Source organism: Gymnoscopelus braueri, assembly GCF_963280865.1.
Source record: "Gymnoscopelus braueri genome assembly, chromosome: 1".
Lineage (NCBI taxonomy): Eukaryota > Metazoa > Chordata > Actinopteri > Myctophiformes > Myctophidae > Gymnoscopelus > Gymnoscopelus braueri.
In genome coordinates, this window is record NC_137603.1 from 17,132,782 (window position 1) to 17,156,975 (window position 24,194).

A 24,194-nucleotide genomic window follows, 5' to 3' on the forward strand; every position below is an offset into this window, starting at 1 on the left:
GTATATTTTCTGTTTATTAAAGAGCTGGAGAGACAGGTACTGTTAGTGAACAAACACTATCTACTGTATAGCAATGATCACTATCAGAATATAGCGTTGACTTTTAACAGAATATGTTTAGTTTTAACCAAAGAATATAGCTTACCCTACCTTTAAACTAACACTGACACACTGACACGTGCGCACACGCACACACACAAACTTTCAGTTTCAGAAACAATAGATAGGCAAAATGTCAATTTTACATAAGGTGCATGGTCAAAAATTAGGCAGAATATTTGTTGAACTGCTTCTCTGTGCCACTTCAGAATCAGCAACTCTGTAATGAGGCAGCCAGTACAGCAGCAATGGAGAGTATAGCGCTGTCTGGCTCTCTCCCTGTACTTAAGTAGTATTCTGCATGGAGGTGCATTCCCCAGTGCTTGGACCGCTGACCTGCAGGGTAAATACATTTATCCTGCTGTTACTCTCACAGCTTACACCTTTTCCTCTTGCTGCATGACCCATGACCCGCCTACACTGACTCAATGAGCAATGTGCTGTTAGCGCAGACACATGCAGGCATGCACGCACGCACACGTACGCAGAACTAAGCACGCGCACGCGTCTGTTTCCCCTGGGGAGTTTTTCTTTAGCAACAGGAGCTCCTGATTTACAAAAATAAGCACGATTTTCCAGTACCTTGAACTTCAAATACACAGATACCAGTGGTGAAAGAAGTACTCAAATTATTTCACTCAAGTAGAATGTAGAAATACTCTGTTACAAGTAAAGGTCCTGTATTCAAAATCTTACTCAAGTTTAAGTAAAAAGCTATTTGCATCAAAATATACATTAAAAATATATATACTTAAAAGTAATAGTAGTCATTATGCAAAATGCCCATTTCAGAATCACATGTTATAGGACTGCAATTGTATTGATCAGTAATCACTGTTCATGACATTAATGTTGCAGCTGGTAAAGTTCTAATTACTATATACTGCTGTGATTTTAATTACTTTATAGCTTAACCTGTAAAAAATGATAATCCATTAGTTGATTTGTAATGTGTATTTATAATTTTAATCTACAATGTACTAGTAACCAAAGCTGTCAAATAAATGCAATGGAATACAAAAATACAATATTTGCCTCGGACATGGGGTACTTTTGCTATTGTATATTTTGATACCAATACTTTTGTGCTTTCACTCGAGTAAATTTTTAATCCGGACTTTTACGTGTAACAGAGTATTTCTACATTGCAGTATTGATACTTTAACTCAAGTAAAAAAAATGTGAGTATACTTTTCCCACCACTGTTCAAGTGGTGTAAGAAGGCAGAGAGAACAGGAACAAGAGCGAGGCACCTTGTTGGGCACCGTCCATATTTATTGATTTTCCTCCGAGGCGTGGCATAATGTGTTGTACAGTCAGCCTGAGTTAATTGGATGTGACACAGCATGCACATGCAATCTATCACTCCCGTCTCCCCAGTACACTTTATCAGTTTTGTTGCCATAGAAACCATGTTGGCTGTGTAATAGCCTACATTAATGGGCTAAGTAAGTTGCAATAAAAGGCCATTTTGGAGTCAGGGTTCCTCGGCTGAACACAAAGGGCTGCATGGTAGTGATATTGATTATAACTCTTATTCTTTCCCCTGATCTGAATCACAGGAACAGTTTCCGAGCACTGTGGATTTGCATTTGTACATTTTATTTAATGTAGGCGTTAAAACATGGCTGTGAATGTGAACTGATACCCGCCAGTGTTTATTGAGCGTGTTCAATGCATTAATCAATTAAATTGTTCAAGCAGCCTACATGCGCAGCTATAATATTTGAAAAAGATTTGACGAATGTTTCAAATGTACAAAAAGTTAGAACAATATGTTTTGGCATTTGTGTTGTGTATCAATACATGTTTTGAAATGTGGAATATATATATTTTTTTGCATTATGGGTTGTTCACATCTCTGAAAACCCAACAAACATATTGTGGAACTGGAAGATTTATTCTTAAGTAGGGAAATGGCAAAACGAACCTGACAGAGTTTTGGGGTTTGGGTATGGCATGGCCAGGTGCAGAAAAGATTCATGGTTGTGACTTCTGAGGGCCACACTGTCCTCTGGCTGGTCCTCAGGAGGGATGATCACACCGTTTTATTTCTGCAAAACATATCCATATGCCATACATATTCTTGGCACATCTAGGAACATACAGTACACTCCAAAATCCTGAGTGTTATTTAACTCTGTGAGAGTATAAACTTGACCTGGTAGTGTTCATTGTACAATGCTGAATGGTATAAAACTTTAGAATGGGGGTGTAGAAATGGTGCATACTTTTTTATACACACCTATCCTTTTTCAGTAGTGACTTATATTGTGTTGGTAAATCATTCTCCCTCCTGGTGTGTTACTGTAGCTTATGCCTGGCTCCTATAATGACCCATTTCCTCCTCGAGCATCGATAAAGTTTTATCGTGTCTCATTTAAAAACCTGAAAAATAGCAACTAACTAGAAAAGACTTCTCTCTGGTGAAACTTTTGTGAATCTGAATATAATACTTATGTGCCACACACACACACACACACACACACACACACACACACACACACACACACACACACCACACACACACACAACACACACACACACACACACACACACACACACACACACACACACACACACACACACACACACACACACACACACACACCTTGTTTTTGCTCTCTCAGCTCAACCAGAAGACTTTTGGTAAGTTTTGGAAACAGTAAATATTTGTAAATTATGAAGCTTTATTTCTACTATTACTAATAAAAAAACACTATATCCCAACAGGAATTCTTAGTATTCAGTTCCCTGTAAAAAAAATACATAAATAAAACTGTTTTAAAAGTGTCTCAGTGGCAGATGATTTCCAGCGTGCATTTCAATGACACAAACAGTATCAACCCCAGTGTATCCTCAGCAACCATCTATCCGTCTGCCATAAATCTGAATGGCATTAACATTTAAAACCCCAACTCAGGTCCCTGTGTGGACCGGCCCCCTCAGAGAGAGACAGCCTTCCATTTTATTTATCCAGACGGCAGGCAGGGAGGACAGCCAGCGCTTCAGATGGCCATAAATCTGTGTTGGGCTGGAGACATTCAAACATTCAAATAGCCAAGACCGTCTTGGCTACCAGCAGGTTAAGTGAATATCGCCCGCTGGTGCTTTCTGAGGGAGCTCTCCAGCACACCCTCCGTCCTATTTCCTCCACACACTCATTAAATATGTGTTTCAATCCAGCCTGATTTGGATGGAAAGTCATTTTACCCTCTTTTATAGAAGGTCATAAAAAATATAGTGGTTTTTTTTAGAGCTCTGCATAACATTTACATTTTCTATTGTATAAATGCGATCCGTGCCACAGAGAACTGAATAAAACATTCATGGCGAAAGCCATTTCTCAGTGACATTTGGACCCTATCTATCATCAGTTTTTTTCCTCCTTCACACCCAGCCAGGGGAACAAACGCTGGTCAAATGTTTAAATGTGGCCTCTCCATATAAAATGTAACTCCGCTTTCACATTAACACCCGCCGGCTAGTAGATGGAAATGCCTTTTTTCCGTGAAGATAAGAGAAAAGTCAAATGGAAATGACTGGAAGGGCTGTTTGTGGTGGTGGAGGGGAGGTCGTCTGATGGCTCTGGGAAATTGAAGCATGTCAGTAAATGAGAGTAGGAAAAAAAACACCTCTACTGCCACTCATCTGCCAACCAGTCGACATGTAAATGTGGCATGGCCTGTCACAGGTCTCCATTATGTTCTGTCTTCCTATATTCCACTCGCCCCTTTCTCATTGAAAATTGCCTTTTCCCCCCTCTTTAAACAGGACCGTGGCCCCCATAATGTGATTTATTAATTTGTCGGTATAAGTTCAATTGCTGATGAATTATGAATAACAATTGCTCAGTTTCTGAGACTGGAAGGATGGAATATTAATTAAACAATATAAAAATTGGCATCCCACAGATCAACGGGACTTTTTTAAATGTATTTTCTTTACAATGAGACCATGCCGCTATGTCATTGATGTTTCTGCTCTGCTTGTATGAGAACACTGAGAACAGAACGTCTTGCACTGGCACCATTTCAGTTTTGTGATGATGTAATTATCTGAGGGCAATACAGTGAGCAGAGAGTAACGGAAGACCCCGAGTTCAAGCCCAACCGTTTGCCCTCCTGAGGAGCCCTTCAGCTGGGTTCCAAGCTCCAAGGGGTGCCATTCTGTGGTTGACCCTGTGTGCTCCCTTTGTTAATGAATCATGAAAAAAAACATATTTTCTTTTGTGGGTCCCGTACTTCTTAATAAAAGAACTGTTATTACAAAGCAGATGTAGGTACTGCAGATCTCACACTTTTTTTGCCAGCAAGCTGCACTTGTGCACCTGCTCCAAAAAGAGGAATTGTTTGGAAGCTTTTCTCATTTTGCAGCCTGGGTTTAACCTCTTAAACCCTATATTTATTTGACAGGAGTCCCCCAGGTCTCTATACTAGGCTCCCTCCTGTTTTTGCTATACACTAAGTAAATATCTTTGCCGAAAATAGCCAATAAAGACAAACAAGGTCACGTTGTGAGCTTGTAGATCTGCTATTTTCGCCGAATGTTTCCCTAAGATTGGGATGCTATGGTTCAAGTGGTTAAGTTTGGGTTTAGGTTGCTTTGCTGAAAGAAAGTGACATGTCTGTCATTCTGATTTTAGTATCCTGACCCTACTTTCGTCTGACTCCACCTTTTATTTTTCCTTAAAAAAAAGAATATATATATATATATATATATTGATTTTTTTCTTGTGTGTCCATGGACACTACAGCAGAACAGGAAAGCAAACCTACATGAAAAAGAAAAGACTAGCACATTACATACAAACAAAACAAACATACAAATACAAACATATAAGGGGAGAAATCTGTCTCTCTACCTGGTCACTTATTGATTATTATGCATACAGTACGTATAGCCCATCCACTTGGTCACATCTTCAAACAGGTGAATATAAAGTCCATTCAAGGAAGGCTCCACCTTTTCAATGAGCTCTGACTAAAGACAGCAGCAGTTGTCCATCGCATGAAAAAGTCTGCCGTGTATTAGGAAATAATAAATGTAATTCACCTGTCAGGGTAATGGGGCTTTCTTTCTAGTCTAATCGCACATCACATAGTCTATCACTTATGCATATGGCATTCTGCTACATACAACTGTTTTATTTGTATAGTGGTCTCCAGACAGATGCTTGGGTGGATCTGTCAACTAGACAACTATCTGACTGTTTATTTCTTTAAAAAAACAAACAAAAGCAATACAATAAAGGTAGGGCAAGTGATATTTTTGATTAAAACAATTTTTGTGGAAAAAGTTAAACCTCTATATATTCTGTAATAATTGATAATGGTAATTGATTTCTCTAGTGCTTGTACAGTAACAGGGTTCTCCATCTCTCCAGCTCTTTAATAAAAGAAAATACATTTTCAGGTAGGTTGCCAATTTTATCCAATCAGGAGAGAGTACCCATTTATCAGCTTAAATGTGATAGTGTTCCAGTTCCAATTTTATCTGCTCACTTCCTTACTTGCAATTTCACTTCTTTAATCTGTATCATATGAGTTCTCTCTCGTGATAGGATAAAATTGGTATCCCGACCTGAAAATGCATTTCCTGTTTACTAAAGAGGTGGAGAGACATGGAGACCCCTGTTATTAAACAAAGACTCTATATAGCAATAGCTCATATTCAGAATAAAGCTATTTAACACTTCTCAAAGAAATATAAATATATCACTTACTGCACCTTTAATCCACGTTTTTAGGAACGCATAATGTCTACCAGTTAATTGAAGAAACAGAGAGTTTTTACCAATTAATTATTTCAATTCAATAATGTAATGATTCAATGATTAAATGTTGCATTCAACACCACCTGGAGTGCTCGTTCTGGTTGACAAATTAGGGTGACATTTGCAGAGCTCAAGGTACAGCCACCACAATAACTAGGCTGCAATAAATTGAGGTGGCTGCTTGCATTTATACATTTCTACTTCCATGTGCCCTGTCATCAGTGGTCTAAAGTAACTAAGTACATTTACTCAAGTACTGTACTTCAGCAAAATGTTGAGGTAGGTATGTTTTACTTTACTGGAGTATTTCCAGTTTTCAGTACTTTTACTTCTACGTTCTACTCCATCTCAGAGGCAAATATACTTTTTACTCCACAAAATGTTTTGAAAACTTTACTTACTACCATTTGAAAATAGCCAATCTACAAGCTCAGGGATGCATTGTGAGCTTGTAGATCTGCTATTTTCAAAAGATTTTTATAAATTTGAAAACTTGTGAAAGGGTACATTCTGCATAATGGGTACTTTCTACTTTTGGTACTTTAAGTACATTTTGATGCCAATACTTTTACTGAAGTAATTTTTTAATTCCAGACTTTTAATTGTAACAGAGTATTTCTACATTGTAGTATTGATACTTTTACTCAAAGTAAAACATGCAAGTACTCTTTCCACCACTGCCCTGTCATTAATCCCATTCAGGCTGAACGTGCCATAAAGTCGAATACCTTTTGCATTAACATGGCCAAAAGATGGACTCGTGGAAACGAAACAGGAGAGAGAGGACGGAGCTTCACCATGTGGGAGCTGAGGCGGCTGCTGCCTGCTAGAGCACCAGACAGGCGGCTGCTGTGTGACTGACTAGTAAATGCTGATGATGTGCAGTAAAAACTACTCGCCCTCCAGCCAAACAAGGCCACCGGCCTTGACAATATCCCCACCAGATTCCTCAGAGACGCAGCTACTGCTATTGCCCCCATAGTAGCCCAAATCACAAACCTATCCATCAGCCAGTGTCACGTCCCACAGGATTTCAAGTTGGCAAGAGTAATCCCTCTGCATAAAAAAGGAAGCAAATTAGAACCTGGCAACTATAGGCCTGTTTCCATCCTTTGTTCCATCTCAAAGGTTGTAGAGCGATTAATTCAAGAACAAATCAACAGCTACCTCAGCGAGCACAAACTGTTGTTTGAATTCCAATCGGGCTTCAGAACCTCCCATTCCACTGACACATGCCTACTGTATCTGACCGACTACATCAAACGTGAGGTAGACGCGGGCAAATACTGCGGCATGGTCATGTTGGACCTCCAAAAAGCGTTCGACACTGTAAACCACTCAATTTTACTTGATAAGCTGAGGGCGATTGGTTTTGACTGCACATCACTAAACTGGATGAGATCTTACCTGGAGGGAAGAGAACAAGTGGTTGACATCAACGGAACCATGTCCTCATCCCTCCCGGTGAGCTGTGGGGTTCCTCAGGGCAGCATTCTAGGGCCGTTACTGTTTCTTCTATACATTAACGACATGAGTGCTGCCTGTAACTGCAAATTGTTCCTGTTCGCTGATGACTCGGCACTCCTGATCTCGGGAGAGGACAAGTTGCAAGTTGAGGAGGCGCTCAGCTCCGAACTCTCAAAAATCCGTACTTGGCTTACCGATAACAAACTGTCACTACACCTTGGGAAAACTGAATCCATTCTCTTTGGGACCAAACATTCCCTCAGACAGATGGATGTAAATGATTTCAAGGTCAAAGTCGATGACACAATTATCTCTAGCAAAGAAGAGATTACCTATTTGGGTTGTGTACTTGACAAATACCTGACAGGTGATAGCATGGCTACAAAGGTGGTCAAAAGAGTAAACCAGAGAACCAAATTTATGGGCAGAGTTTCCTCTTTTGTCAACCCTCAGGCCCTCAGGACCCTCTCTGGGGCCCTGATTCAACCACTTTTTGACTATGCTTGCACCTCCTGGTACTCCAACACCTCAGTGTCACTGAAGACTAAGCTTCAAACCTCCCAAAACAAACTGATTCGGCTACTCCTCGGATTGGGGCCCATGACCCACCTTTCTCCCACCCATTTTGCCAGCCTAGGCTGGCTCAGGGTGGAAGACAGGGTTAAACAACTAAAAATGGGACTGGCCTTCAAAATTGTAAATGCAAATTTGCCCGATATGCCCCCAATTCCCGCATATCTGAGTAAATACCTCCAAAAGGTTAGCGACACCCACAGTCACAATACCAGAGGGAGCGTTAACAACAATTTGGTACCACCCACCCATAAATCAAACATGGGCAAATTCTCCTTCTACAGCACTGCCACCCAGGATTGGAATAGTCTAACTCCATCCCTCAAAAAATGCAGTTCGCTGGGCTCATTTAAAAGAGCCTTAAAAAATCACCTTTCAGGAGGCCAAAGGTGGAGGTAGTACCATTTTCCCGTTAGACAGCAGACCCCCCCCCCCCTGTTCTTGTACATATTTTTTTTTCCCCTCTTTTTTATTTTTTTTGTTGTACATAGTGTTATATATTGTTTTTGGCTGTTTATTTTGTTATGGTAACTTATTAGGGCCTGCTTCATACTGCATTCATGCATTTTGATAGGATCATTTCTGTGCCAGTCTTTTACAGTGCACAGGCTTAGATTTTGATATTACGGAAATAGGGAGTAGATACGTCAGTGTGTTGTGTTCACGGGTCATTGGCATGGAAGTGTCTGTTCTGTAAGAGTACTAGAGCAGGCTGGCAAGGTGAAGTGTTTACATGTTCGTATGAATGAAAGGTTTTGGTTCGAGCACCCGGTTGATAAGAGCACAAGCTCTTATGATGTGTTTGAAGTCAATGAAGATGGAGAAGATGACAAAATCCAGGTGAATCATTTCTTTGGTGTAAATGGACAACATCCATTCAAGACCCAGAAATAGATACAAATGATGGTTTGTGATAGATGAACTGCACTCAGAACTCATCTGTGCTCTTGTATGTTGATGCACCGCTGAAATGTAGCGATGTTGCCAAGCCTGCTTCATGGTGGAAAAAGAAATGGCTGAACTACTTGAAAGCTACAATATTCTGACAGTAGTGAGAAGTAGTAGAAGTAGGCAACATTTTTGGCTGTTTTGTTTGTACTATGAAAAGGTCTTTAATCTTTTACTTGTGATACTTGTACTTTTACTTACCATGCACGTGCCCGACGTCGCGGGCGCGCACGGGGGGCTGAGCTCTGCTCTCTGTGCTCTCTGACCCCAGTGGCAGCACCGTCTCACTGCACTCCGGCTCCCCGCTCTGTCAGATCGAAGCTGTCCTCTCTCTCTCTCTCTCTTCTCTTCCCCTTTCCTCTCTCTACCTCACTCTATCGCCCTCTCCTCTCCGACTCTGTGTGTGTGTGTGTGTCTGGTTTCCACATGAAGCCAGCCAAGGAGTCCCCTAGGGTCGAAGGTTCTGCCCTACCCGCCCAGACTGCTGCCTCTGCTGCAACCCCCCGACGGAACGGCCGCTGGAGGAAAAAAATCTGCATTTCTACTGCATGGGATCTGCGTTTTTTTTGACAGCCTAGACAAGAGGGCGACCCCGAGACACTGACTGACTTATCGGCCAAAAAAAGAAACCAAGGTAGCTATTTCACCTTTCGCTTTGCTTTGAAAAAAATCCTAGTGTACGCATGGAAGGGAGAGAGAGGAGGAGAAGAGAAGGAGGAGGAGGAGGAGGGGGGTGTACACCATGACACAAAGCCGTAGGTTCAGAGGTGCCTTGTCATTTACGAGGAAGAGAGCAAGAGGTTCTCTGACATACTGACCGCCCTTTGCTTGATTTTTATGGCATCGGCGACCCGGTGGATCGGATCTCAGAGAGTTCAGGGTTTTCTCCTCAGACCTTTTTTTTTTGTACATGATTGAAAACAGCAGTGTTTGTTAGAGAGCAAAGCGGCATGCAGACATACATACAGCCCCGGATCCGTGTAATGAAGGGTCAATTACTCTCTCTCTCTCTCCCCCTCTGGTCGTCTGCTTTTTTCCCCCCCGAGTCGTGCATGTATTAGTGAAGTTACGGTGTGTGTGTGTGCGTGGTGGTGGTGGTGGTGCTCTCTGTTCAATGAAAGAGGCTACAATGTCTGTGTGCAGCGCAACACACAAGAAAAAGCGAAGCTAAAGCGTGCATAATGAAATGCCTGGCCAGGGCAGGTTTTTCTAGCAGGCTAAAGCTACAGCTAGTTGCTGCTACTATGTGCCACAAGGTAAAGCGCGCAGTCGCATGCAGACAGACCGCACACACACACACACACACACACACACACACACACACACACACACACGCACACGCACACACACTGCTGAGGGAAAGAAGAAAAAAAAAAAATCATAATTTCGTAAATTCGTTTTACAGTTTTTGGGGGGCCCTCTGTTTTTATTCAATAGGATGTTTATAGAACAATGTCCAAAGTGCACGAGACGAGTTGACGTTTACAGTGACCCGGGACAAATGAAAGTGCACACGGAATTTGGTAAAGAAGGCCTATCTTTTTTTGTTTTATTAAGAAAAATGTATCTTGAGGCCCAACTTTCACACACAGTAGTATACAGAACTGTGATTGCGGCCAATAGGTTTAATTGGAGCTGCAACAGAGCTCCACTCTACTTCGATACATTGTTGCAGCCTTATTGAACGAACGCCAGGCACTCATATTAATCATGTTCTTGAACTCCCAGTCAGAGCCGCTGCTGTGATTTCTGCAGAAATGACTGGACTTATTTAGTGTTTTTTTTGTCGTTGTGTTGTGTCAGTGACAGCGTTGTGGAGGTGTAGTATATATAAAGACTGCAGGCTGCAGGTGGAGTGTCAAAGACAAGAGGGGTAATTCGCCATCAATCAGGAAGGTCAGACAGCAGGAAGATACGAGTCTAGGGAGATACACATTACACACACACACACACACCACAACCCCGGTGAATGGAGCTTTAAAAAGGATATAGAATACGACACTCGTCAGGTAGTAGTTTTATTCTCTTTTCTGTGCACAGTTTTGTCTCGATGCATCTTTATGAAATAGGTCGCATTAGTCTTGTCTGCACTCTTGCAGAGATACTGGACCATATCCAGGGGAGGTTAATTGATTAATGTGATTTTTGAATGAGGGTATAGGCCTGTTTGAGGAAATAAAACAAATTGGAATGTTGCTATTTTGTGGTGGTAATTGTTAGTTTAAAGATCGATCACTTTTGTACAAGGTGTAAAGGATTTCTACATTTACTGGAGTGGATAGGTAGTTATTGAGCTACAATGTCAGACTACATTTGAATGTATTTATTTTATTGCATACTCTCCATAGACTATAATTCTTTACAATTTCAGGAGACTAAAACCTGAAAGGACATGCTTGCAATACATACATTTTTACTTCATGACATTTGATCATCTTGATGTCAAAGTTTATTAATAGCAATCGCCACACCTAAAAATGAATATGCATTGCAGACCTTTTAGTCAAGTGCTTTTGAAGGTGTCAAGTTCTAACTCTACAATTTAAAAGTTTCACTATGTGTGAACCTCATCAACATACACATTTAAAGCTACATTTATAATTATTACATATAAATGGATGCTTTTTTAATTGTGTGCAAGATTATCTGAGTGTTTTGAATTAACATACTGTAAGAGTAATAGATTATTGAACTTTTTGCTGTTTGTGTAAATCAAATAGAAATAACATCAAATTGCTTTAAAAAAAATTATATAACTTCATATACTAATGAATCATGTTATAGAACTGTAATTAGTTCACATTTGTGAATTTGGTTAATGAATGAAAAATAAATGCTTGAATCAGCCTCTACAAATCTCAGTGTTACTGTTGCATTCCTTACCTGTATCTCTTTGCTCTAGATTATAACACTGTCATTTTGATTGAATTACAAATATTAATGAAAGAATAAATAAGGATTCATTCATGAAGACTGAGGCAAAAAAAAAACAGCTTTATGTAAAAAACCCTCTTTTTATATATCTGTTTAAAACAGAAGTTGAATGCATGTTTCCTTTTTTTCTTTCAGATTGCGGTGTGTGTGTGGGTGAGTGCGGGTTGTGGCGCTGGTTTGGCCCTTTGGGTCATTCATCGCTGTCTTGAGATTCAACCACCCCCCCACCGCTTGGTTCTACGGGGCGGTTCTGAAGGATGAACGCGACACGGTTCGCTACTGAATCCTGGTGAAAGGGAAATCTCATGTCCAAACGGCGGGAGCATGGCTCATGGCAAAGTGACCATCACGGTGGACGAGTACAGCTCCAACCCCACGCAGGCATTCACGCACTACAACATCAACCAGAGCCGCTTCCAACCTCCTCACGTCCACATGTAAGTTTATTTGACATATGCATGAATATGCACCGCACGCACGCACGCACGCACACTCAGAAACAGACTCACGTAGTCATACACATTTCTGTACAGGCACACACACACACACACACACACACACACACACACACACACACACACACACACACACACACACACGTTCAGAAACAGACTCTCATAGTCATACACATTTCTGCACAGGCACACACACTCACTCTCTCTCACACACACACACACACACACACACTCAGAAACCGACTTGCATACATAGTCATGCACATTTGTGTATAGACACACACGCACGCACGCACACGCACACACACACACACACACACACACACACACACACACACACACACACACACACACACACATATACTGTATATATATATAAACCAGAGCCACTTCCATGCATATACCTAACCAAACATTGCCTCTTTCCTTGTTTGTTACACACTGGGCCACCAGCCCACGATTCTCATTGGTTGTGCCATGTTGTCGGTGCAGTGCATGAGCATTCTGTCTGCGTCAGGCTGCTTTCTTCATTTATTCATCAGCCTCAGTTATTTAGCATTGCTCTTGTCTGATGTGGTTATGCTCTGCCTTTCATTAGTGGGCCCGAGAGGGTGACCGGAGAGGGTCAGCGGTCACCAGAACTCGGCTCATTTTATTTGCGACCGATATATCAACACGTACTGAGGCACGTGCAGAATTGGTATCTGATTTAGAACCATGTACAGACCCCTGAGTCCCCAGATTCTACCTTAATACCCCTACTACACTATATCCTAACTTATTTTTTTGTATTTTTGTAGTTGGCCCTGTTTTTCATATTTTTCTCTTTATGCTAAATGATGTCCTTGTGAGGTATTACTTGGCAAGCCATATGCCTTCTGTGTAAGCTTATATGGTTTATAACTTAATTTCTTTGGCCAAGTGTGTTTGCACATAGTAGGAATTTATCTGGTCAGTTTCTCTCTACATGCAACAAATACAGCAAATCAAAATAAGGAATTCCAAATATAAATATAGACTAAGTACGTTTTGTTTGCATATACTATGTGCATTAGTCATGCTTATTTATTTACACTGATGGCCATTTGAAACCTAGTGTCTCCATTCCGGGGCGAACATTCAGCTAAAATAGCAGATCTACAAGCTCACAATCCGTCTCAATGAGATGCATTGTGAGATGGTAGATAATTATTATTATATTTTCAGCGAAGATATTTCGGGCGTAGAGAGAAAAGTTAGGGGGCCTAGTAGTATAGTATAGAGCCCTGGTAGACTCCGGGCAGCTAAGTATATAGGGTTTAAAGTGGTTAACGTGTTGAAGGGCCTAATTTTCAGTAACGCATGGGCTCTGATACCTGACCGCGAGTCAAGACAAGAAGAAACGCCTGAAATATTATCATTGTGGAGTCTGACCTCAGACAGATAAACAAAACCGGTTGCTGTCTTCTTCAAATTTAGAATTAGAATCACTTCTTTGGGCTGGTAAGTTGGCTTATATAAGGGACTTTTTGTGCTCACAAGAATTATAACATAAGCTACAACAAAAGAATGATAGAAAATGGATGAAAGTATAAAATGATATTGGAGTGTGGTGTTGAGATGGTTAGGGAGCAGAGTCTCTCCTATACCATATTACCACTCGAGAGCTGTTCTTTGTTTTGGGAAAGGTTTCTAATCGTTTTATGTGTTTGTAAGTTACTTTGCACCTCTGCTTCCTTGGCAACAATGCCTTGTGCTTGAGTCATTTATGGGTTCACAAATTAAAGCTGTGAAAGTGGTTGTTGCCCGGTTGTGTTTATAATGGTCTATCATGTTGTGCTCTAAACAAGGCCAAATCCTTAAATGCTTCCTTTAGTGATCCAACATGACTGGATTGAGTTCAGAAGCAATGTACAGAGTACCCCAGATGAATTGTGAGCGAGCTCATAGTTATTGTACTAGAATGCACTCGGAGTGACCTTGACCTTTTTGCTTAATTTGAAAACGTAAAAATCCATAGCACCGGTCCTAACCCTGCCCCCAACTCATCGATGAAGTTTGTTCCAAATTTGATTACAGTACATCAGCTTGGCAGGACGCTGGTGTGAAAATTCTTGAAAATATGATGAATATTTCCACATAATTCAGATTCTGAACAGATTTTTTTTTTAATACAATAAACGCTTACTGGCTCAGCTGAGCCAAGGGACGCACATTGTTATTAAGTGAACAATTATTTTAGTGAAATATTGTTGCACAAAACTCTTTGAGTAAATTCAGCCCAGCATTACGATTATACGATGCATCAGTATTCTCTTCCATTTTAGTTTTGGTAATGTTTAGAAGTGAGGCCCTTGGGGAGGAGGGATGTGTTGAGGCAGTGGGGCCTCTCACTGAATATGTGTTTGGATAAATACATTAGGCTGTTTCCTGGCCCTGACAGAGCCCTCTGTGTTTGAGCCATTCATTCTTAAACTTAGAGTGGAAACCCCAGTGTAACACACTACACACTACACACTACACACACACACACACACACACACACACACACACACACACACACACACACACACACACACACACACACACACACACACACACACACACACACACACACACACACACACACACACACACACACACACACACACACACACACACACACACACACACACACACACACACTCCTCTCTCTCTCTCTCTGCTATCAAACCACACATGCACACACACAAGGCTCCCATCGACCCTTCCCCCCACCGCGTGTGCCCTGTAGAATATGTACTCTGTTCTGGGAAAGAAAGAACCTTGTTTAGATGTGAGAGATAATGATCCGACTTAGCCTGGCCTTCTTTCTCACTGCATCCACATCATTTACTCATAACTAAAGGTGGGTGTTTCTTTTGAACCAGAAAAAAAAGAAGGAAACGCAGGAAAAGTGCATGAGGAGGGGTGTAGGGGTTGCCCGTCCCTTTGAAACGCTATCCCTGCTAATGCCCCCCCCCCTCACCCGACGTGGTGCGCCGGCGATGTCTCCCTCGGACGGAATATTTATATTTCTATGATGGAGTACAGCAGTGGCTTTTGTGTAGCACGGAAGGTATCCCTTTCTGACCCACATATACATGCACATATATACACACGCATGCAGAGGGGGGGTTAGCGCACACACGCCATCAGCGGCAATTACATGCTAATGCTTTGGAACGCGACCTTGAAGTCAAAGTGAACATTCTTAGGGGCATGAGACCCCGTCTGTGTGACAGACATACGTGCACACACGGTTCAGCTCAGTTGGTGTTTAGTTTATTTTTCTGTGACTTTGTTTTTCTTTTTCTCTCCCTTTTCTTTCTGTTTTTTTTGTGTGTGCGGCGGGGTGGGAAGGGGGGGGGGGGGGGTGTTTCGGTCTCATGAAACGAAAAGGCTCAGCAACTTGGAACATATGCTTCGAGTTGGGACGGTTTATCGCATCGCATCCAATTTGACCCAGGAACATTGGCCAGAATGCTTGGGGAAGCTTGACGGACGGACGGACGGACGGACGAACTTTCTGACAGACTGCCTGACTGAGAGGCTGGCGGACAGGCAGACAGAAACAAACAGACAGGGAGTTGATTAAAGGACACACGACCTGGAGGTCTGGAGGTGCAGGGCTTAAGGGTGTAACTTGGATTTCCTCCAAACTCCCAAGTCTTGCTCTTTCCCTCCTCTCTCTCCCTCTCATTACCCCTCTCACTTTTTGATTTCATCTTCAAATGAAAAGACCGTTAACGCGTCTACCTGCAGCACATGCATTCTGGAAATTTCTCTTAACATATCTGCCCGGGATCATCGTGACAAAGTCGCGACGAGTCTCCAGGGAACATCCAAAACATGTTAATTTAATTCCCCTCTCTCTGAAGTCACTCAACAATTGTTGTAATATTCGTCTCAGTACAACTTTTTGTTGCATGGTTTGCTCAAGTACAGCAACGTGTTGATTTAATTGTATGGAAGTGTAGATTCTTGGCATAGTTGTATCATCTTTCTCGCTGCATTCTCCATATTTGTCTTAAGTCCCATCCCCTACCAGATGCCCTGATAATTATTCCCACCCTCTGAATAATTGAAGAGACTGTAAGTGTGAATCATTTGATGACATCAGAACAGTGTTGCCGCCTCACACACAAGTGGAGGAAAGGCGCATTGAACAGACATGATTTATTTCCCCCCACATTCATTTAAAAATGCTCTGATTGATATTTACATTACTTTATTACACATGATCTCATAGTATAATACAACTTGTAAATGTAAGATCGTAGTCAGTGTTGAGCAATATAATATTGAGTTATCCAATATGATTGGAATAAATTACCCACTGTTTTGAAAAGTAAATTTTTAGATCTAGAAAATCCCTATCTTCTGTGTAACTATCTTAACTCTTTGACTGCCATGGACGAGTTAACGTGTCGAATTCTGCAACGGCTTTCCCTGCCAACGACGAGTTTGGACAAGTTTTTGTTTTCAGTGGTTTTCCACTAGATGGAGCTGTTACCTATGGATGATGCCTTCACTGCCTGATGACGACAGACCCGGAAATGACGTCATTTAAAATAATAAAAGCTCATTTACTTCCTGTTTATTGCCATATCTCTGCTACCATGTCCTAGATGACCATTTTGTTCCGTGAGGACGGTAGTCAAGGATAATATCCCATGATTTTTCAATGGGATATATATATGGGACATATATGGGCATGTCACCATCATTATATACCCATATATGGGCATGTCACCATGCTAGGCCTGACCTCGACTAAGTCGACTAGTCGACTGGTTAGTCGCGGGGGGTCCGAGTCGACTGCGTGTCTCTTAGTCGACTCTAGTCGAAAAAAAAAAGAAAAAAAAATTAATGGCCAAAAATGTTTGGTCTACACCTGCAACCACACGTAACTTCCACTTTATTCTTCTTATTCCTCGTCTTTGTATTGGTATTGTTTGTGTTGGAGCGCCTCAGTGCGGCTGCAGAGTTCATGTGCAACCTCTTCCAGAGAGAGATAGAGACACTAGAAACTCTGCTGGAGACAAAACAAACTGTGTAGACTTGGCCCTTTGAAATAAAATGTATTTTGGCCCTAAAAAAATATATATATAGTCGACTGCCAGTCGACTATTGGCAATTAGTCGCCAATTAGATTCGACTAAACAAATCCTTAGTCTGGGACAGGCCTACACCATGCCCATATATGGGTATATAATGATGTCATCAGGGATCTCCATATGTGGGCATAAAAGGGACATGGACTGACATATCTCCATATATGGGCATATCAGTCAGATTGGCGGTGTGAGGGCTGCATAGTGGCCCGAACCTCGAGTGATTTATAATGTCAATTCAAGTTTCTTCTTTTCACATGATAGTGGCAAGTTTCACCGTAAAGTTTCACTTGCAGAAGAATGTTATGCCTCCCAGTTTCACCTCTGCTGAACGGGCGCCCTGGCCAACCTGTTGGGGTCGCTAATGCAGTGATAAAATGCCCTCCCCTGCTGGCTTACGACCCGTGGCCAATGTTCTTTGGAGCACCTGGCCAAGCCAGAGGCATTGTGGAGGAATCGAACCCCATTCTCTACAGTGGCGGACAGGAACGTTGAGCAGTAAGGCAGGCTCTTCTGCACTCAGCTTAACCCCAAACCCCAAATAACTATGGGTTGTGCCATGACCACATCAATAACGTCAATATGGCAAAAGTATTTCATTTCAATTGAGTGAGTCCTGTAGCGATCCAGTAAAACTTAGAGAAGCAGTTTGGGTCTGGTCGGTGAGTTCTGCTTTTCCTTATTTAAGTGCATCGTTGAATTCACTGAAGTGAATGCAAAATGTTATGAAACAGCCAGCTCTGTTTTGAAATGTGTCACTATTCAATGCTTGTGCGCTCCATGAAAAGCTGTCTAGTAAATACCATACAACCAGCCAGGGATGTGATCCATTATGATTTGGGTGTAATGCACCGTTTTATTTTGTACTGTTTGTACATGTTTATTATATAAGTTATAGAATGTATTTTTAGTTGATGTTTTAAGACTTTCACTATACTCTTTCTATTTCCTGTATAAACGGAAAAAAATATTTTGGAAAATAACCTTTGTTTGAAGTCGTAACGTGGAAATTAACGAAACACTTGTCATGATGTAACTAGTCCAATTGGCGACACATATCATTCCATTGGGCAGTTGATTAGAAAATAATAATCCAAAAATAGCGTCTCATTGACTTTTGATTTGATTGATTGAATACTTTATTATTAGCAAGTTTGGGAAACTGGTACAGCAGTACAGTTACAAAAGCTATGCTAAAAGGATGGCACAAAAAAGCCCCGGGGGGCTTGTTTCCATTGCGGTCCTTTGTACTCAATTCACCAAGACATACAATACATTACATATTAGCAACAGCACTAAAAGCAAATCTAGATATGTTTACAGAAAACAATCCCACGGGGCTCCTTCCGTGAAGCTGGCTGAGGGAGTGCGTTGTTTGACACTCTGCGGTCAAGATAGTAGGGGATACGATAACTAATTAAGTCCAATTATAATTTGGAGGACAGCCATGTTTTTAGGTCAGTTTTTAAAAGTGGGTGGGGAATCGAGACTTTTAATGGCTGTTGGTAGGGCATTCCACATTTTGGTGGCAGAGTGGTAGAATGCATTCTTCCCGATTCTAGGGGGAACTAGGTCAGAGGAGCTCCCTCTGGTGTTGTGCCCATGGGTGTCTCTCACTTTAGAGAGGTAGTCTGACAGATACATGGAAACTGTTCCTCTGAGTATTTTAGAGATCAGACCCATTGCAAGTTGCTGTACTCTGTGCTCCACCTTGAGCCGTCCCAGTCTTCCACATTGAGCTGGGATTGGGTGAGTCCTGGGTTTGACGTTTAGTGGCAGTCTGTATCAGTTTGTTTTGAGAAGTATGTAGTTTTGTTTTTAGTGACATGGGGGTGTTGGTCAACCATGGGGTGCAAGCTTAGTCAAAATGGCACTGGATGAGGGGAAAATCAACATAGACGTTGATTTCTATGAAGACACTTTTCATACTGTGTTTTATGATGTTATGTATTGTCAGAAGCAGCTTTTTTGCATTCCTTTATGTGCTAAAACAATTACTTTGAGAGCTGTTTTCACCATAATCGAAGTCAATGAGACGCTCTTTCTGGATAGTATTTCTAATCAACTGCGCAAATGAGAAATGTATCTTGCCAATTGGAATAGTTGAAGGTAAGTACACAACCAAAAACCTCTACTAAAGTGTCCCATTGCTGTAACATCGGACCGTTCCGTTTTCTTGGTAAAATTTTTACCGAAATTATTGACCAATTAAAAGGAAATTCTAATGTGAAAACAGTATTTATGTTATAATTTGGCATTGTCATTAACAATAAATATGATTTATATATATTATGTTTGAAATCTGTGTTTGAACAGATACATCTCCATAATTTATGATGATGTTAGGATTTGTGATGTCAGGAGTGGAAGAAGTAAACTCTATTAAATACAATCTCTGGTTTTGAATGCTAGACATTTACAATATACATTCATAGGCCAATATTGTATCAAGTACAGTCAATAGTATTGCACATACAACTAGCAACGTTCTCCACTTGTGATGTCATCACTGTGGATTTCCTCTCTGCTACCTAGCGGCGCACATCCCTAATGTAATCCGAAGTTGTCCCTTATCTGTTGCCCTACCTTTTTACTAACACATTTGTGCTTCCTTTGTGATGGTCTGCACTGAATGCGTTTCGCTCTATGTTCAGGGGATTGGGTTCTTTGGGTGAACATAGTCGTTAGGAAAGTAATTGAAATGAGGGTCCACTGTATTTCAGCTCTTCTCAGGCTAGTTGAACTTTCTCTCTTTCCTTTTCTCTGTCCCTGTTTTACCTATCCCTTAACTGCCTTCTCCTCCCTATCCAGTTTTTCCTCTTATCTTCCCTCCTCTTCCTTCAATTCCTCCCCCGATCTCACCACCGTCCCTTTCCAACATGGTTTCTGTTGAAGCTTCTAGCTCCATGTGGAAACAAAAAAAAAAGAACCATTCCCATTTTGTGGGCTTTTGTTCCTGTGGACCGTTGCTTCCAGCTAGCCATGAATGGAGGGCTTTTGAAACAGGAGAACTCTTGATTAAGTTCCTCTGCCAACTCTTGGCCTGTGCCGCTGAAGCGTTGGCCGGGTCAGTGAGGGGGTTAAGTGACAGTTGACATTGGGCAGGTCTGTTGTTTCTTAAGATTGAAGTCCTTTTGATGTCCTTGAGACTCTGACCCCCCGTGACCCCCCCCCCCTTTCCCGGAGCCTGGCACCAGAGGGGCCGATCTCCTGATGACATCACTTCTACTGTTATGAAAAGAAAATCGAGCACCTGCACCTTTTCATTTGGCACATTTACCACTCAGGGCTTTCATTTGTGGCTCCACGCTCACCGGAGGGAGTTGTCATTTGCAATGCTAATGGCGAAAATCTCCTGGGAAAATGTACTATTAAGTTTGTATGAAATTAAGAGAGCAGGGTTGTTCTTTTTTTATATTTAACATATTTACACCTACCACGTCTACATTTTTTTTTTCATTTCATTTTTTGTCTCCTTTGTACCTGTTGAATACCTACCTTGCTGTGCACACATTTGAAAACGGTTCCAAGCAAGCAGTTTGTGAGATGGTTTTGACCAGTGGTTTTCAACCTTTTTCATATCAAGGCCCATTATTTATTCGGCATTGAGCCACGGACCACCATTTGATGAGATTTGGACTCAGACTCAACACATAGAATATTTTGTTATTCTCTAATTGTGTATTTCTTGTAAATTAGGTATTGCTAATTATTCCTGTGTTCAAGATAAATTATTGTTAAACATCAGGTATTGCTGATGTTTAACAATAATTTAACTCTTGGGAGCGTAAAATGTGGACCCGTAAGGGTCCATTTGGTTACATTTTACACTCTCAAGAGTTAAAGATCTATAAGGGTCCATTTGGTTACCAACTCTCCATCATTTAGCTGGGGACCACCTGGAAACTCCTCGAGGACCACTGGTGGTCCCCAGACCACTGGTTGAGAACCACTGGTTTTGACAGTATCATGGACAAAGAAAAATGTTAACACTACGGAGGAGGTGGTCTTGCACGTTGGGGTTTTGACTTCACAGGCATCCCAAAAATTCAAGTCCCCCATGTGAAACCAGTCGAGAACCAATGTTCTGTTCCCCCCCCCCCCCCGCTGTGTACAGGAAGTGGGCCCGTACAGGGTTTTAGTGGCGCACCCAGGGGCTCCTGGATGTGAGGGCTCTGGCATGCCCATCTCTGTTCTCTCAGCTCCCATCAGCACCCTTATAGCCGGCAGGCCTGTCAGCAGCACAATTAAGGGCCGCGCGGTAATGAAAGGAACATTAGCAGAAGCAATTTATTTCTCGGTGCAGCGCCGGAAGGTTCCTCGGGTGCTGATATTCCATGCAAGCTTTTGTGTGCCATACTGTGTCCATTATGGCAGGAGTAGCTGGGGAGGGGCGGTGGAAGGATGCACCCTGGGTTGAGCACATAAGAGGGGGGGAGGGGCAACTATATTGCTGAAAATTTTGGTCCATGTATTTACACAGTACACACACACCGGGTTTTCTACGTTCTCTTTCTCTCTTTCTCTGCTGTTTAATCTTTATCATTCTGCATCTCTGTGTTTCTGTCTCTGCCTTCCTCTTGCTTCCACCGTTTGCTTGGCCTCCTCTTTCACCCCCCCCCCCCCCCCGCTCTCTCGCTCCCTCTCTCGCCGTTATTCCTGTGTTCATTTTGTTCCACTGAAGTTTATTGAATTAGCGCAGACAGCTGAAACGCACAAGATAAGAGTGCTGCTCTCTGCTCCTCTCTGAGAAACGATATTGCGTGCGTGCGTGCGTGTGTGTGTGTGTGTGTGTGTGTGTGTGTGTGTGTGCGCGTGCGTGCGTGCGTGCGTGCTTGTGTGTCGGAGGTAGAGGGGGATGGGAGCAATGCAGAGGTTATATTGAGAGGAAATGGAGACCAATGTGTTTTGATGTTTCACCTGAAAGGCACAATAAAGGCAGTACGTGCTCAACGGAAGAGTTGGGAAATATTTGCCTGCTGGCGCTTCAGTGGGTGATTATCCTCGCTCTCTCCTGGCTTTTAGGTCGGCTGTGAACAACGTGCGACCTCCTTGGATTTCAGTGCGCGGGCGATGCCGTTTGTGTTGAAGTTTCGGGGGAGGAAGTGATGAGGGAAAAAAAAACGTTCCTCTCACAGGATTTTCTTTTCTTTTTTCCTTTTTTTTTGGGGGGGGGGGGGATCCGGCTTCACTGATTCCCCTCATTGCATAGCGGCACTCTGTGTGGCGCGTCACTACCGCATCCCCAATAGAGTCTGACCTGAAATATTCTGCTACTCCAGCACACTGCGCTGTTTGTCCAGTCAACCACAGTAATGCTCCGCTGTGCACACTGCTACACAACACCGTGATGTTCCAGTCCCAGCCGCACACGTTGTACGTTCCGAGACATAATTGAACAAAAGCTGAATATGAACTCGGTAAAACAAATATATGTATACATAAATGAAGTGATGATAATTTAATTGTCATGGCTTACGGTTTGATGAAGTACTTTTAGTTGATTTTCTCAGTTTCCACCAGAAATGTCTTTCAACGTGGGACGAGCGTCAACAAAGCACACGCTTGAGCGGAATTACAAAGCGGTTCATATTTATCCATAAAAGACAGAGAGACATAACATTATTTCATTCCGGCTTCACTAGTAAATGTTGGAATTGGCAGAAAAAAGCTTCAAACCAACAAAAGCTATATTCACATGTTAGTAGGCCGTAGACTAGGAAATGTTATAAGCTACTATTAGCCTAGCTAAATCAGTTGAGTAAAACTTCTCCTTATAGTACTATTCAATAACCATAATATTTCCGTATAATTAAGTCTGACATAAAATGTCTGTTTGTGCATATATCTATAACCATAAGAGGTGAAGCAGTGAAGTGAATAGCTGAAGTAACGTAAAAGTACTGAATAATACATTTCTTAATGTTATAGTAGCTATATTATTCTTGATAGCTTAAAATGTCATTAGGAGCAATGTTGAACTAGGTGAACAAAATATCATAAGTAAGGCCCCAAATGACCTTATAAAACCTTATTAATTGCAACAACTTGATACAAAAATGAAGAAGTCGAGAGGATAGGGGATAAGCAAGTGGTCTGCAGGTAATTTACTAAAAACAACAGCTTCTAACAATCTATCTTAAGTCTATGATAAAAAACGATTGTATCTTGTGTAGTAATAGTGTGTAATAGTGTGTATATGAGGTATTGGACAGACTTATATTATGAGCAACGAAGCTAAGAGCAAGGTGAATTCTCAAACTGTACAACGTGAGGTAAAAAGTTATAAAACAAATTACTTTAATTCGGCTCCAACAGCTTAAACAATGGCTTCCCAAACCTTTTGTTTGTTGTTTTTTTGTGAAAGACATACACAAATCATGGAACACAACAACCATTATAGCCCTAAGTGGCAATTGGTGGTTTCAATCCCAACTAGAAAGGGGTGCTCAGTGGAGCACAAATCTATGCCAGGAGGCACGCTCCTACCTCCTTCCATTGTTGTGTGTCTGACTGTGATGACATTGTTTTGGTGTTGTGCGTGTGAATAAAATGCACAGGGAAATGCGGGGTAGTCTATGTAAAAGATGCTGATCGTTAATGCCTTCTGTCAGTTATGTTTGTACAGAGACAGATTGAGAAAACAAACAGCGGCCCCCATGTCTGTCCATATTGACATAAAACATCATAAAGTAGTGGAAGCCGGCTGCCAAAGTATGGCACCCAGCTGATAGTACCTCTATGAAAGCAATACAAACTAGTAGGGGTGTAACGGTACACAAAAGGTTCGGTTCGGTTTTGTACGTACCTCGCTTTTGAAGCCACGGT

At 41.8% G+C, this 24,194-nt stretch overlaps 1 protein-coding gene across 1 annotated transcript in view; it reads left to right on the forward strand.

Moving 5' to 3' along the window:
* The first annotated feature begins 9,146 nt into the window (after positions 1 to 9,146).
* Positions 9,147 to 24,194, forward strand: part of mpped2a (metallophosphoesterase domain containing 2a) — an 83,058-nt gene continuing 68,010 nt past the window's right edge. Inside the window, exons 1-2 of the mRNA XM_080436895.1 lie at positions 9,147 to 9,497; positions 11,933 to 12,234. Of these exons, the coding sequence (XP_080293021.1) occupies positions 12,122 to 12,234 (113 nt within the window). The 5' untranslated portion in view covers positions 9,147 to 9,497; positions 11,933 to 12,121. The remainder of the gene's footprint in view (positions 9,498 to 11,932; positions 12,235 to 24,194) is intronic.